The sequence below is a fragment of the Vicia villosa genome, linkage group LG3 (assembly GCF_029867415.1).
Source record: "Vicia villosa cultivar HV-30 ecotype Madison, WI linkage group LG3, Vvil1.0, whole genome shotgun sequence".
NCBI classification, from domain to species: domain Eukaryota; kingdom Viridiplantae; phylum Streptophyta; class Magnoliopsida; order Fabales; family Fabaceae; genus Vicia; species Vicia villosa.
The window spans coordinates 42072501-42088866 of NC_081182.1; the positions used below are offsets into that span (position 1 = coordinate 42072501).

General features: G+C 35.1%; 2 protein-coding genes across 2 annotated transcripts; one reads left to right on the top strand and one right to left on the bottom strand.

Annotated features, from left to right (window-relative positions):
* Positions 1-331: 331 nt before the first annotated feature.
* Positions 332-1144, top strand: LOC131657941 (uncharacterized). Its single transcript, XM_058927286.1, has one exon. It carries the CDS (start codon positions 332-334, stop codon positions 1142-1144), a length of 813 nt encoding a protein of 270 aa, XP_058783269.1.
* A 6011-nt stretch (positions 1145-7155) lies between these two features.
* LOC131661148 (probable mediator of RNA polymerase II transcription subunit 26c) lies at positions 7156-10005 on the bottom strand. Its single transcript, XM_058930578.1, has 9 exons — positions 8977-10005; positions 8820-8888; positions 8595-8677; positions 8432-8499; positions 8261-8313; positions 8140-8173; positions 7915-8048; positions 7719-7812; positions 7156-7619 (listed from the first exon to the last, which is right to left on the bottom strand). Exons 1-9 carry the CDS (start codon positions 9385-9387, stop codon positions 7501-7503), a joined length of 1065 nt encoding a protein of 354 aa, XP_058786561.1. The 5' UTR covers positions 9388-10005; the 3' UTR covers positions 7156-7500.
* Between the last annotated feature and the right edge of the window lie 6361 nt (positions 10006-16366).

Consider the following 16366-nt stretch of genomic DNA (forward strand, 5'->3'; position numbering starts at 1 on the left):
AAACATGCTACAAAGGAATGGATGAAGGAGGATTGGGAATTCTTTCACTCAAAGCTTATAATTCTGCAACTAATATTCATCTTTGTTGGAAATTTCTCAACAACAATCAGAACTGGTCTAACTTTCTTAATGCTAGAGTTAGGAGAAATGGCAAAGTTATCAAGTATTCGATTAAGTCTTCTATTTGGAGTGGCATCAAGGAAGCTTACAATCTGATCGAGAATTGTATATGGATCATTGGCAAAGGAAAAGGTGAATTTTTGGTTGGACAATTGGATTACTTGTTGCAAAATTTAAAGTTCCAGACAGATTTCATAGGTTTTTAACTTCCATGGTGTGTGATTGGTGGACAACTCAGGGATGGTCTGTAAAGGCTAGCATTCAAGTGGCTCTTCCTAAGCTGTTGAGCACCATTTCCTCTATTGTAATCCCTAACTTCAATGTAGAAGACAAACTGGTCTGGAAAAGCAATACAAATGGTGAATTAAGCTTCAAAACAGCCTATAACATTATTACTAAACCTTCTCCCTCTAAATTCAGGTCCAATTTCCCTTGGGATAAGGACTCTCCCCCTTCTCAATCTATGGTGGTTTGGAGATACATTCATCGCAAATTACCTACTCATGATAGCTATGTCATCCGTGGATTTTCTCTTCCTTCAATGTGCTCTCTCTGCCATTCTTCTCAGGAAACAATGGATCGTCTCTTCTTTGGCTGCAAGTTTGCTACCAATTTATGGAAGTGGCTCAAGCTGAAGTGTGGCATTAATTTTAACTTCCAATGCTATAATGATTGTCTGAAGCTGTTAGATTTTCCCTGGTCTGCTCAAGCTCTTTCTGTCCTTAAATCCAGCTTTGTTGGAATATTTTACCACACTTGGAGGTCTAGAAATAAGGTTCGTCAAGAGAATCTTCGCATCCATTGTCAATCTTGTGTTGCGTCTGTGGCTGCCCAGGCTAAGATGGCTGGAAACACCTCCTGTAGAAAATCCAACTCGACTATCTCGAGCTTCGCGATGCTTAAAAAATTTGATGTTAATTTGAATCCTAGAAATTCTTCTACTTTTGTAGATGTTCTTTGGTCTCCTCCTCTTCAAGGTTGGATAAAATATAATGTGGATGGTGTGGCTAAAGGATCACCTTAGAAATCGGCATGTGGTGGTATCTTCAAGGACTGTCATGCCAATCATGTTCTAAGTTTTAGTATATTCTTGGGTTGTGAATCACCTGCTAATGCTGATTTGCTTGCTGCTATTGTGGCCATGGAAAAAGCTATGGAACTTAAGATTAACAAATTTTGGTTGGAATCGGATTGCACTCTTGTTGTTAAAGCTTTCTATAACCATGCTCTTGTGCCGTGGACTATCCGATCTCGTAGCCTTGTTTGTTGGACCTACATGATGAACATTGATTTTATGATCACTCATATTTTTAGAGAGGCCAATTTTTATGCGGATCTTCTTGCTAGCATTAGCTTAGATTGCAATTCTTCTCTTTGATTCCACCATGTGCATAGGATTATTAGAAGAAAAAAAATTGTTAGATATGAAGGGTACTCCTAAGACTATCTCTTATCATCCTTTTGCCTTAAAAAAAGTACTAATTTTTAAAAATACCATTCCTTAATAATTTAGCCATGTGTGCTGCAATTTGTAAATAATTGTCATTTTCATAACTCACAACATAGAGTGATTTGATTTCATGTATCACAGCCAGCCACATATAAAGTTGTTTGTGATTAATCTCATAAACAAATACAACTGCAAAATCATATTAATAATTTTGAGTTAAATCAAAATTAAGAAAAATTTAAATAACACTTAAAAAACTCATTCGTATAATAGCACGCATAGTTTTTCGTACAGTATAACATTTTCTTTATTTTTATCATAATTTATTTTAGTTTAAAGACATTTATGTCGCATTAATTGTAAATACACATATATTTTCTCTATGTTTATTCTTTTCTTTTCTTTTCTTTTTTCACAAAATTTTCCTTTTGGTCCCTTAAGTAGGAATGTTCAAAATCAAATCAAATCAATCAAATAGAAAACTGCAAACCGAATTAAACCAAACCGAAAACTGCATTTGATTTGGATGTGTTTGACTCATATTTTGATAAAACTGCGCAGTTCGGTTTGCGGTTTGTGTTTTGCAAACCGAATCAAACCGCATTATCTTACAATTTAAATTTCACCTAACTCACATCCAACTCAAACCTAAACATATTATGTCTTAACCTTATGATTAGAAAAGCGTTTTTTTACTCATACTTAGGATTTCAATTTCAACCTTCTCAAGTATCTTCTAGCAGTGCATTGCACTCTCCTCCAAATACATCTTGTCTCTTCTCTAATCTCTACTCTCTTATATTCTTTCTTTTTCGCCTTCTCATTTTTATGCTACTGCTCTCTCTTTCAATTTTGTTTTTATCGCACATTTTCTTCTTTAATCTCTCATCTCTTTTGTTCTTTCCTTTTCATCTTTACTAATCTCTCACCTCCTCTATTTTTTTGGTTTCATTATAATATTTTTGATATTGTTTCTATGTTTATTATTCCATTTTTATCAAGTATGATTTTTACATATTAAATGAAAAGTTGTGGTCCAAATATGATGAGTTTTATTGTTACTTGGTAGTGTATGAATGACTAAATACAAAGTTATGTTGTCATCTATATGTTTATGTATGGCTCAATAATTTTTTTTATAAAAAACCAAACCAATCGAACCAAACCAAACCGCATTAGATCCGTTTGGGTTGGTTCAGTTTTATTTCTAAAAGTCAACCGAACCAAACCAAACCACATGCTTTTTTCTCTTGCGGTTCAGATATTTTTTGCATCAAAACCGCCCAAACTGCACCGCGAACACCCCTACCCTTAAGTATACCCTCTAGTTCACTTTGGTCCTTCAGCTTTTTTTCGTGTCATTTTGGTCCTTTAAGTTTCCTAACATATCCACGTTAGTCCTTTTGTTAGTGAATCGTTAGTCAAAGTTCAAAAAAAGCTTCCAGATGGCAGTTTGTAAGGTGACGTGGGTAAGTGGAGTCCAGATTGCAATGTAAGGCATACGTGTACAACCAAATGTAAGGGTTAACCCCATTCATTCTTATCAAAACGAAATATCCCTAAGTTTGGAACAAGAAGAAGAGAAGGCGATTCTCGAAGCGACTGCGAAAAAGAAGGCGATTCTCGTAGCGATTGTGCTAGAAGGGATGACTGAAGACGAAGGCACGATACTAGATAAGTATTTTCTGCAAGTTATTAGGGTTTGCTTAGATTTCGGGTTTAACAAGATTTATGGTTTTGTTAGATTTAGGGCTTTCTGTATTTTCTGCATTTTATTTGATGTATTTAACTATGAAAAACAATTCAAATAACAATTTGCAAACAATCTTTGACAAGGATAAGTTGTTTGGAACAAACTTCATTAAGTGGCACAAAAACTTAAAGATTACCCTCAAGCACGTGAAAATGACGTATGTTCTCAAAGAGCCCGTTCATGAATATGATACACCCTATAATGCTCCCAAGGATGAAATAAATGATTATGAGAAGAATTTTTATGAAGCCTAAGAATTTTTTTGCCTCATATTGGCTACCATAATCACTAAGCTTCAGAATCAACATAAGAGCATAGAGGCATACAATATGATCAACCACCTCTACACGCTTTATCAATAAAAACATAGTGAGATGGAAAATAAAACAGTTGATTTCTTGGAGTAATTCTATATTATGGAGGTGAAAGATCGACTAAGATATAAGAGAAATATTTATGAGTTTGGGTTTTTTAAGTGAGGCGTCTTCTTGATATTTCTCCATTATTTATAACTTTTAGTTAGTTTCAACCAATTGTTTTTGTTGTTCTAGATAGGATAGCTCCTCTTTCAGTGGCAAAGTGGAAAGCAATGAAGGAAAAAGCTAACGCTCGTAGAGGCAAGGTAGATCCCAACCATCATATATATATATATATATATATATATATATATATATATATATATATATATATATATATATATATATATATATATATATATATATATATATATATATATATATATATATATATATATATATATATATATATATATATATATATATATATACATTTGTGAGGCTTCCAAAATTAGACAACTAAGAAGAGAAAAGGAAAATGAGTAATGGGATTTTTAATGCTCATAATCGATTATGCCACAGGTGCAATCGATTATGAACTATAAAATGGAAAGTTTTCAAATTGTGTTGTTATTAATCAACTAACAACCCTAGTAATCGATTATGTAGTTACAATTGAGATAATCAACTAGTTCTAATGGATAATCGATAATTCAGTGTAATTTTGCTCATAATTGATTATTTGGATTTGTAATCAGTTAGCTATATGCAAAAAATGTTTATAGTGATTTTATAAAAAAGATAGGGTCCTCAAAAACATTTATTCAAAGTTGTCTTAGTAACTTATGAGTTAATCTAAAATATTTACAACACTCTGGCCATTCTAACATTGCGTTAATCTCATGACCAACCAGGTGAACTTTCACACTTCCTCTCTTTCACAACTTTGAAGCTTAAAGATCCTTGCTATATTATATTTGACTTTATCACCTTTTTGGATTCTTAAATCCTCTCCTTGATGAGGCTTGAGATAACTTTAGAAAGAGCCATGTCGTCAAAGACAATTGGAAAGATATCATCGAGGATCAACACGATCAAGCAACATATTCAATCATCATTATTCCTCTTAACAACAAAGTCATCATTAAAACTATTCTAATACTCAAAGGATCAAGGCATCAACATCTGTAGTACATGCAAGTATATAGATCTGCATTCTCCCCCTATTTGACGATGACAACACATATCTTAGTAAGGTTGACAAACAAAGAAACAAGGGTGATATAATGGAGCAGTTAAACTCCCCTGACATATATATAGAATATACCATACTCTTCCTAAGAGTATACTTCTCCTCATTTGGAATTAAAAAAAATGCGGGAAAATAAACACGAACCAGGACATAGATCATGTAATTCACATATAGAAAGGGAAGGAAAAGAATGAGAAGAAACATTTGGAAGGTATTAACCCATGCATGATTGATCTGATATCCCTAACTCAGTTTTATGAATAAGAAATTTTCTTTAGGAAGTGGTTTGGTAAAAATATTTGTAAGTTGGTTATAAGAAGACACGTGCTCAATTACACAATTTTTTTTCAACACGATGCCTAATAAATTGATGTTTGACCTTAATGTGTTTCGTCCGAGAGTGAAGTACCAAATTCTTCATGAGGTTTATAGCGTTAGTGTTGTCACATCTTATTGGGATAGCTCTTAGATTAACTTCGTAATCACTTAGTTGGTATTTAACATATAGAAATGGAAGGAAAAGAATGAGAAGAAACATTTAGCAGGTACTAACCCATGCATGATTGATTTAATATCCTTAACTCAGTTCTTATGGAAAAAAATTTCTTTAGAAAGTGGTTTGGTAAAAATATTCGTAAGTTGGTCATATGAAGATACATGCTCAATTACACAATTCCTTTTTTCAACATGATGTCTAATAAAGTGATGTTTGGACTTAATGTGTTTCGTCCAAGAGTGAACTACCAAATTCTTCATGAGCTTTATGGCGTTAGTGTTGTCACATCTTATCGAAATAACTCTTAGATTAACTTCGTAATCACTTAGTTGATATTTCATCTAGATAATTTGTGCGCAACAGTTACCCGCATCAATGTATTCTACATCAGTTTATTTCTTGCTATGTCATGAGGCAAGCGATTTGCCAAGAAAATGACATGTACCGCTGGTACTCTTCTGATATAAAATCATTCTAATCACTCAGAGGATCAAGAAATAATCAGTTGTAATACTTGCAAGCAAATATAGCCAAACTTTTGACCTTCTTTGTTTTAGCTTCATCACTAGGTAGTTGTTCACTTATCAAATATTTAATTGTGGACTGACATCCACCAATTGTTGTTATCCACCTTCACCATTTGGATAACCTCTACCTAAGTGCTAAGATTGGCCTAATGTATAATTATTTTGTTGAGGCTTGGTTTTTGTAAAGATTTGGACCACCTCTACCTAAGTGCTAAGATTGACCTAATATATAATTGACCTAATATATAATTATTTTGTTGAGGCTTGGTTTTTGTAAAGATTTAGACTACCTAAGTGCTAAGATTGACCTAATATATAATTATTTTGTTGAGGCTTGATTTTTTGTAAAGATTTGGACAACCTCTACCTAAGTGCTAGTATTGTTACTCAATACTAATAGAGTATCAAATCATTTTTAAATTTTATTACTTTTAATAATATTTTATTCCACAAATAAAAATACTAATAAAAGTAATAAATTTTAAAAATAAGTTTTGTTGCTTTTAATTATATTATTTTTTATAATAATACTTTTTTACTAATTATTATTTCATTCTATTTATTTTTTTCTCGTAACAAATTTATAATTTAAAATATATAAATTTTATAAAAAAATAATTTGTTTTACAAATATGACATAGAATTAAAACTATAACTTAGAAAGAGAAAAACTAATTTAAAAAAGGATTAGGTACAATTCTTTAACATAAAGAATCACGTTTAAATATGTAAAATATCCCAATCCAAAAGTGACATGTATAATAAGACGAAAAAAGTGAACAACAAAGCAAAAATACATTTTCTCACCCCCTTTTGACAAAGTTCTGCCACATTAAAGTACAAGACAATTTATTTGAATCAGTTATTTTCCCGTAAAAAAAAAGCAGTACAAGACAATCTATACAATTGTTTAATTGAACCACCAGTCTACCACCTATATTCAAACTGTTGAAAGAAATTTTCACCGACAATCAAGACTACGATTATTTATTGCTAATAGATTATCAAATCTTCCAAAACTTCCATAGTTATCTACAGAAAATAAAAATACTCACTGGGACTCTACATGTGGAAACTTAATTGGCATTGACTTCGGAACCAAATAATTATTAATTGCAACAGCAACAGCGACATGAATTTTCCCGCCCGACAATACCCGCCATCCATTAGTAAATGGTCAATTATTACTTTTGTTTTTTTGATAGAAAATATGATCATTTCTCTACTTTGTTTATGTTTTCTTTCAAAAACAAAAAGTGGCTGAAATGAAAATACCATTTTCATATCTTTAACGAAAAACATTTGTCACCCAAATTCCATCCCCAATCCTGATTCTTGAAATCATATGCTCCTTAACATACCAACAAAAACTGCTTATATAAGCCTTTTTTCCAAAAATGGAAATGTTATGGAGAATTTTTTTTCTTCAGTGATTATTAATTTAAGCAAATAAAAACCACAAGAAAAAATAAGTTTATAGTGAGGAGGAAAATCCAGAGGGAGAGGGAGTAACACGGTTGAGGACTTATATATATCATCCCAATCTCCCACAAGCTTTTTTTTCTTTTTCTACACTTGAAATTTGCATCAAAAGCTGGTCATTGTATCACCACTGCCTTCCGTGAGAACTGCCACCACCTCTGTTCTTTGCAAAGAAAGTGTTCTTTGATTTTGACTTAGGTAACTCATGTATGTCCATCACTTGAATAGTTCTTTGCTTTTTGGCTATAAACAAATAAACAAATAAATAAAGCACAAATCAGTTTTAGATATACAGAGAAAACTTTGGAAGAAAATGAAAAATATAGAAGCAAAAAATTCAACCATTTTCAGCTTCTTTATAGTTCTCTTGAAGCCGTTTTCTTGCAGATGCAAGCCTCTCGGCATCAAAATTGCTCTCTCTTTGTTCTCTCTGTCTCTGCAATCATTCACCATTATGTCAATATCCCTTCAATTGACACTAGAGACATGACAGTAACATCGCAACAACAAACTTTAACACAAATTTTCATAACCCTACATTTTGAGTAGGGGGAGCGGCAACTGGGGGTGATGGCCTTAGTTTTGGAGGTGGTTCTTTGCGTGGAAGATTCGGTTTTTGTTTAGGTTTTGGTTCTAGTTCGGAAGTGTTACGGTCAGAACCAGAGCTTCCATCTGTTTCATCAGCAAAAAGAATATCAAACAAATTCAAACAAAAGGTACTATCATCAACAACAAGAATATTTGAATCAGATGCTATTCTCACTCTGTGGATTTGGTGAGTATGCAAAATCAGGAATCTGTAAAAACGAATAAAACACAACATTAACAACCCAATAACAAAGCTTCTTTAGAAAAAAGCAATTAGAATAAAAGATTTCTTTGACCTGATGATGATGCCCATTTGGGGTGGTTTTCTGCAAAGGAGAGTCTCCATCAGCTGCAAATGTTTAATACTATTAATTAAACATTAACGAATTACACAAGAATATTCCAAAACCCTTTTAATTTCTACTTTTCAACTCTTTCACAAATACTCCCAAAAATACTATGATTACCCATGACAGTGTTTTTTCCTCTTATTGGATTCAACTTCACCCATTCATCAACAATTTCTTTCCACTTCCTGCTCATTATCAAAAGCAACATTCAAAACTCAACAAATGCTTGGAAAAAAACATCAATTTCTTCAATAAATTCAAAAACTGTATCTTCCATTACTTGACAAGTAGCTTCACCAAACTGCGAACATCGCTGGATGGATGTTTCCTTAACTGATTCACGTTCCTCCCAATGTCAGTCTCCTGCAAGAACCAAAAACCGAAAACAAATCATCAACAAATCAAATCAAATCAAATCAAATCAAAACAAAACAAAAACAATTCACAAGCACATAAAAATGAAAATTGAATAACAATTTCAAAGCAAATTAAAGTTAACTATTACCTTCAACTCTTGGAATGTAATATCAATATCCACCAGATTTTGCAGTGACTCCAACAAAGTATCTTCAGTCTGAAAATTATACAAAAAAAAAATCAGAAGGTTGTTCTTCATTCATTTCTAATAATTACTAATTAAAAAAGCATTCAATAACCAAAACCTGTCTCGGATCTTCAAGCAACTCTTTAATTTCTAGAATCCTCCTCTGTCCATCATCGAACAAACCGCCGTAAGGATCTATCTCCTCATCTTCCTCATCATCGTTCCCCTGCGACTGCGGCGTCGGAGGAGACGAGCCGCCGCGACGGTGCTGATTTTGCTCAGGGCTTAAACTAGGGTTACTCTGTTTCCTGATTTGGTTTCCCTCAGTCAAAAGGCTCCCTCCGCCTTCACAATTCTGACAAAGCGGAGGAGCAGTGGTGGCGGCGTAAAGACGCTCGACGATTCCGTCTCTCCGTTGCTTCAACTCTCCGGCGTTGTCCAGAGAAGCGACGGATATCGCGGTGTCGATGAACAACCACACGTCAACGCCCGCCGTGTCTAGTATGGATCGGAAATCGTCCAAATCCATCGGCGAAGCGCGTGCGTGGATCGGAGAATCGGAGAATCCGATTGAAGAGAATTGATTAAGTGCTTTTTCTCTCTTGCGTTTGGTTTGTGAAGTGAAGAAAACGCTAACGAAACGCGAAAACTAAAATATCGGAAGATTCTATTGTTCTATATTGTTGAGTTGAAACGTAGATAGCGATTAGGTATTTAGGTTTTCATTTTAAGTTAATAGATCTAAAAGCAAAACGGCAACCGGTGGATTGAAACGACGAGATTGTTAAAAGTGTAGATCTACGGTGATATTTGTGAGATCCGGGAAGGAATTTAGGTTGGTGAAATATGTGAAATGAAATAGAGATTGATACAACAACACAAGTGGTTGTAGTAGTGGGTATATTCCAGAACAAAGAAATGTCTTTTAATTATTAATTAATTTATGTTATAATAATTGAAATAGCTAATTGGGTGAGAAGGAAAGAGTGTAGCCGGTGGTGAGAGAAATACCACCTCCAGTTCCACCCAGACGACAAGTTGGTGCGAATGGTTTTGGTGCGAAGATGTTTTTTGTTTTTTTCTATGTGTGTTTGCTGTGGGTGGGCTAAGGGAGGTGAGCGGACAGAAAAACAGAAGAATTCTTACTTTGCATTACACTACTTTAGGGATGGGTGGGAATTGGGATGCGGTTTTCACGTTTTTTTTTTTACTGCTTAATTTAATTTTAATTTAAAAAGGAATAAATATAATTTAAAAAAAAAGATAAAATCAAAATAAAACCTATTCCGCGTGGCCAGTACTCAATACTCCTCACATGTGATAAATGTAGGAATATATTGAGACGTGTGTTGTGTGTTTAAGACATTGGATTGGAAACTACTCCTCTTATTTATTGTTGCAAAATTACTACACTGTCAAAAGATCAAAACAATGTTCGCCTTTGATTATAACAAAAATTTCTAAATAAAAAATTAGTTATTTTATATTTTAATTCACTAATTGAATAAATAAATAGAGATAAATTTTATTTTTAATTTATTCAGTATCAAGATAAGTGATGTAATTGGGCTTAGGCCCTTCTTATAAACCAAAAAAATAAGTGATGTAATTAACCAATTCACACTTAATTAAATAATTATAGTATTAATTAATTAAAGAGAAACAATAGTATTTTTATTAACATTATTCTTCCTCGTTATAGTTAATATATTTAATTTTTATATTAATCAAATATTAATTATTCAATAAATTTAAATAATTATTTATATTTATTTAATAATGATCATAATGGATATTATAGGAGCATCACCAATTCATAAGATGCAAAATCTAATTCATAGAGGCTATTCGAGGTATCAAATGCTTGAAGAAGTTTTTGTCTTGTTAGATGCTATCGTAGAAGATATCAATCGAAACAAAGATAAAGACTTGGACTATTTTGAGACTTTTTCAATGGACATAAGCTTCAACGATCATGTTAGGTGAACTTGGCGCCTCAAACGGAAGAAGATTCAAATTTAAATGATTGGTCTTATCCAAAAAAGGAGGCGTGGAGGTCTTAGAGACCGAGGAACATGCAAGCAAAGAACGTGGCATTCCGTTAGGAAAAGACCGTTAGGGTCGAATTAGTATAAATTAAGAACGTAACATTAGATTTTTGTGTGTTCAATCTATACAAATACTCGATTATACTCAAAGTACCAAGTATATCGAGAAACGAGTGCTGAGAAATGTATGTATGATTCACCATCATTTAAATAAATTTTCAGTCATTTTGCCTTTACTTTATCAAAAGTCTTTTACTTTCTTTTGCGTTTTTAGTCGAAGCCTTTAAATTACCTTTAATTTTCCTGCATTTTACTTTGTTTTTTAAACAAACCCTTTACTTACAAATTAACCAAACGATTGAAAGATATGTACCAAACGAACATAAAAAATATCAAAAAATCAGACTGTGTCATAGGATTAATCTAGTCGATTATGCGAGTAACCAACAACTTTCGTTTTTGGAGCACTAGCGATTGTTTACGAATTTACAGCATAAACACCTTGTTGGTGGGCTTACATAAGTAATTGTGTGTTTACTCTGGTGATAATTATTATTGAGCTTGTATGTTAATGATTTTGAACTATTGATGAGTATTTTTGAATATTATATGATTGATCATGTGATTGAACTATAACTCTATACTATGTTGAGTTGAGTAGTTCAGAGAGGAACTACCGTATTAGCCTTACATTGGCAAAATTATGGGTTCATAGAGGAACTTTGTTGAGTAAAAGATGTGAATATTATTTATTTTTAAATACGAGTTGTAAATGTTATTGGTGTGATTCATGCATTCATGTATATCAAAGATAGGTAGGACTTCGGTCCAACGAGGTCATGATTCATAGAGAAACCAATGACGGTCTCAGGTTTTGAGACGAACTAGGTTCTGAGAGGAACCAGTGACATGGATAATTCAGTAACATAACTCTGACATCCAAAAAATTGGTACCACGTGCATTTGGAGGAGAATTACATAGCATTTCATATTTGAATTGTAATTGTTTGTGGGTGTAAGTTAATATGTGTGATTGATGTTAATGTTATTGGAAACTATCCTTATTGTTGTATACACGGATAACATCTGTGAATTTATCCTCACCCCTTATTATTTTGTTGTGTCGTTTGTTGTGATGGTGATGCAGATACTCATGTAGAGGAGCACTAGATGCTGCTTGTTGCGAAGGATTGGCGTAGATGCCTACTTCTTTATGTTTACTGTTTTGAGTTTAGTTTTCCGTGGTGTCGCTCTTATAATGTAACATCAGGACAATGTTATATTATTTGATGTTTTATGAGATTTTGACTTATTTGCTTATGTTGAGATTAAGTCTTTTGTTTTGATGATATATATATATATATATATGATGTTTCAGTTGAGATAATATGATATGAATTTTTGTCGCGTTGTTATAAATTTTTTATTTAAGAAGCATGGTTTTGAGAGAGATGTGTGACACCCTTGTTGTTTAAATATGTAATGTTCACATAATTTTATTTAAATAAGATTCTTTGGGGTTTTAGGGTGTCACAAAGGCAACTTATGAGTGGATTGTATGTGTGGGTCCCAGGTTAGTTTTACTGATGCCCCGCAATTAGCGTCAATTGTACTAGCTAAAAGTATAAATATTTAAAAACCCCTATTGGATAAGGGTTGTCAGAGACTTTAAGGTTATAGGGTATTAGGAGCTAAATCACGTGAGGTGAAAAGTTACTGTATATGTGTATTTTTCTACACTACTGGTTGTTTCTTTTACTATTGTGAGACATATTTATAGCCCCGAGAATATAGAAACCTTCACAAGAATGGGTGGTTGATTCTTGAAAATCCAAGAGGTATAGTTAAGTCCCACAACTTTCCATCTTCCGACTGTTGATCCAGTATACGCTCCCCCATGATCGAGCACTTTGGGTGGAGAAACGTGAAGTTCGGATGATGCATCTAGACAAGAGGCAAGCAAACCAAATGAAAGGCGCTCCTCCCCCAAAGTCTATCTCAACTATACCACTAAAAAACTCATGAGAGAGAGAGAACAAAATCTCAAAACAAACAATGGCTGTGGTTGAATGAATTTGGGCAAAAATACAACAACCTAAGGGATAACTAGTATAGGTGCGGCAGCCAGAGAGAAAGATTATGGTGGAAGTGTGAAGGTCGAAAAAAGAGACCATAGTAGATGTGTTGCAGTCAAAAGAGAAGAGCGTCATGCAAGGTGAAAGAGATGAAAAGAGATTTGATACTTTTTAGCTTATTCTTTCTCTTTTAATTTTTTAAATGAAAATGTCTAATGATATTTTATATATGTATATGCTTTTGTTTCATTTCATACTTTCTGAATGGTTAAAGGAAAGTTATAAAAATGAGATTTGATGAGTTCCAGAGATGTATGAAATATATGTTACGGGGTTGTGATTATCTAAGAATGATGATGGTTGTTGGATTTGTAGTAAGAGTTTGTGAAATATTAGTTTTCTCCATATTTTCTTTCTAAAATTTTATCTTTTATGTTTCTAGTTCTCTTAGAAAAATCTCTCTATATTTCTATTTGCACCCATTAAAAAAACCTTTCTTTCTTTGGTTTTTAGTCTTTAACTTATAGACTCAAACGATGTCATTCATGAATTTTTTAAGTGTGTTTGAATGAAGCATTTTAATGAGGTAATGTAATGTTTTGAGAAAATTTAAAATGATATGCACAAAATTTATTGTTTGGAAACAAAAATGAATACTTGTTAAAATGATAAAAATTTATGGAGTATTTTATTTAAGTTAAAATTTGTCATTTAGAAATAACACCAAAAACAGAAGAATTTGAAATTCCTCTCGTATTCCATAGAATGTATTTGTTACTATTATTTCTTCGAATTTTTTAAATTGTTCCTCATATTTTTTAAAATGGCATTGCTAACCAGTGCCCTCAGGGCAATGGTTAAGCATTCCAAAAAAATAAAATATTTTATAGAAAATGTAATATTTCAATTTTCGAGGCATTAAATACGCAGATTACCGAGATAAATTTACTATTTTTAAAGTCTTAATCATTGCTCTAAGGGCATGGGTTTGCATTTCCCTTTTTAAAATTATAAATTTGACCCCAAAAAATTACAAACTGGTCCTTAATAATTGAAAATTTCTTTGTCAACCTCCCAACCTTCTAGTTCACCTCTGGTGAAAAACCCAAACTACCCCTGACTTCGGAAATGAACTTCCGAACTGCATGAAAAAGGTGTTTTCGGAAGTTCATCTCCGAAAGCGCCTTTTTTTTAAAAAAATTGTCTTATTTCGGATGTTCATTTCCGAAATTGTGGTTTCGGAAATGAACTTCCGAAATAAGACACGTTCTGCAGATTAAGCAGAACACTCCCCCTCCCCCATTCATTTACCCTAATCCAACATCAAACAACACCAAAGGCGAAATTTTGTTAAAAGACTTCCAAGGCAACATCAAAGGCTCCAACAAGCTTCCTATACTACATTAAAAAGCACTCCAACCTCTTCAATCGGTAAGCATTTTGAGTTTTAGAACTATGCTTAAAATTGATATTAGGGTGTTTACAAATAGGAAAATATGTATTAGGTTAGGTTGGTACTGGTATTTAGGATGTTTAGAATGTGTAGACATAGGTTTAAAGTTTGATTTTGGGGTCTGCCATTGTAGGTTGCAGAGAAGCTCTGCGCAGGGGTGTTTCGGAAGTTCATTTCCGAAAACACCTCCATCCCAGTTTCGGAAATGAACTTCCGAACTGTATCAGAAGTGCATTTTTTTTTTGTTTTTTCATTTGTCTCGCATATTAATCGATTTCGATTGTTTACAGGAACATGTCAGGCAACCAGCCAGCACGCATCAGACAGGGCAGGGAGTCCCAGATTGCGTCGGCTAGACGCGAGCGGGCGGCGGCGCAGCTGGCGTCGACACGCGGGCGGGGCCGGGGACGCCGTGTGCACGTTCCACAGGACTTGGTGGAGAGTTCATCTGCTTCAGGCTCTAGGAGTAGGCTGGCTCGAGTATCTTCTTCCCGCCAGCGAGAGGAGGAGGATGAGGATGAGGAGGATGAGGAGGTCATACCGGATGTTGACCCTCCAGTCGGGGAGGAGGAGGAGCAGGAGGAGCAGGAGGTGGATAGCTATCCGGGAGGGCCTTTTGACACTTCCCTGCTTATTCACTACCAGGATCACGTCGCTCGGCGGATCTGGGAGGGAGAGGTATTTTTTTTAACTTAGCCGTTTATTTGTCACCATTTTTTATAATTTTACCGTTTATTTCTCGCTTATTTGTTTTTTTTTGTAATAGGAGAAAGAGCCATTGAAAATGGTGAACCACTCCAGGAAGATTTTAGGTCTGTTTAAACCAGCAGCTCAGTGGTTTAACGACCATGTGCGAGGTTCAGGGCTTAGCGGGCTCTGCATGACCGGGTACACCACCATCAGCACCGGCATACAGGGGGCATTTGTGGAGCGCTGGCACAAGGAGACGTCTTCTTTCCACTTGCCGGTGGGGGAGTTGACGATCACCTTGCATGACGTCCAGTGTCTTCTCCACCTGCCTATTAGGGGGCCGCTGTTGGACCATTCCAGGATCCAGAGGGTCGAGGCCATTGAGTGGATGATGCACTATTTGGGCCTGCCGCACAAGGTTGCTCACTTTGAGTGCGTCACGACTTGTGGGCCTCATGTCCGGTTCACTACACTGAGCATCTATTTTGAGTTCCACCTGGACGCGGCGGCCGAGGCCGAGCAGGAGGATAACGACCTATTCAGGGAGTACCACCGCGGCTGCGCTCTCCGGTGCTGGTACATGCATGTGGTAGGCGCTGCATGCTTTGTGGACAAGAGTGCCAGGTACGTCGACGTGGCCTACCTCCGCTATTTCATGGACCTGGATACCGTTCACCAGTGGAACTGGGGGTCAGCTACTCTGGCATATCTCTACCAGAAGCTGAATGAGGCCTCCAACTGGAGGACGAGGCAGTTGGTCGGATCCTGCACACTGCTTACGGTACGTTTTATTTTAATACATTATCGTATTTATTTATTTATATATGTTTCGTATTTAATTTTAATACATTATCTTGTTTCTGTTTCAGAGCTGGATCATCTCCTACTTCTCCCGCATCCACGGCTTTCACATCGATCCTGCGTACGTGGACGCCATGCCCAGGGCCGCCAGATACGCTCTCTAGAGGGGGAACGATGCGGTGGGACCATACCGTCTGTACTTGGACCGCACGATGCACGACGACGTCACCTGGAGGCCGTTCGTCGACTACGCTCAGATTGTCCCCTTTGACGGCATTGCTCTATATTCAGGCTGGTTGGCATGCGGGACCGACATCATGGTTCGATATCTCCCTGAGCGGTGCATGCGTCAGTTCGGATTCGTGCAGCGGATACCCAGGTCACCCTTTGAGGCTGCTCCCGACACTGTGACCCGAATGCAGCTCACTGCCATATGGGAGC

What these genes read in the sequence shown, in the direction of transcription:
- LOC131657941 (XM_058927286.1), top strand. Translation starts at nt 332, where the DNA reads ATGGTGTGTGATTGGTGGACAACTCAGGGATGGTCTGTAAAGGCTAGC.
- LOC131661148 (XM_058930578.1), bottom strand. Translation starts at nt 9,387, where the DNA reads ATGGATTTGGACGATTTCCGATCCATACTAGACACGGCGGGCGTTGAC. An exon ending in ATACTCACCAAATCCACAGA is followed by an intron (nt 8,049 to 8,139) that starts GTGAGAATAGCA and finishes CTGATGAAACAG; the next exon opens with ATGGAAGCTCTGGTTCTGAC. An exon ending in CTATAAAGAAGCTGAAAATG is followed by an intron (nt 7,620 to 7,718) that starts GTTGAATTTTTT and finishes ATTTGTTTATAG; the next exon opens with CCAAAAAGCAAAGAACTATT.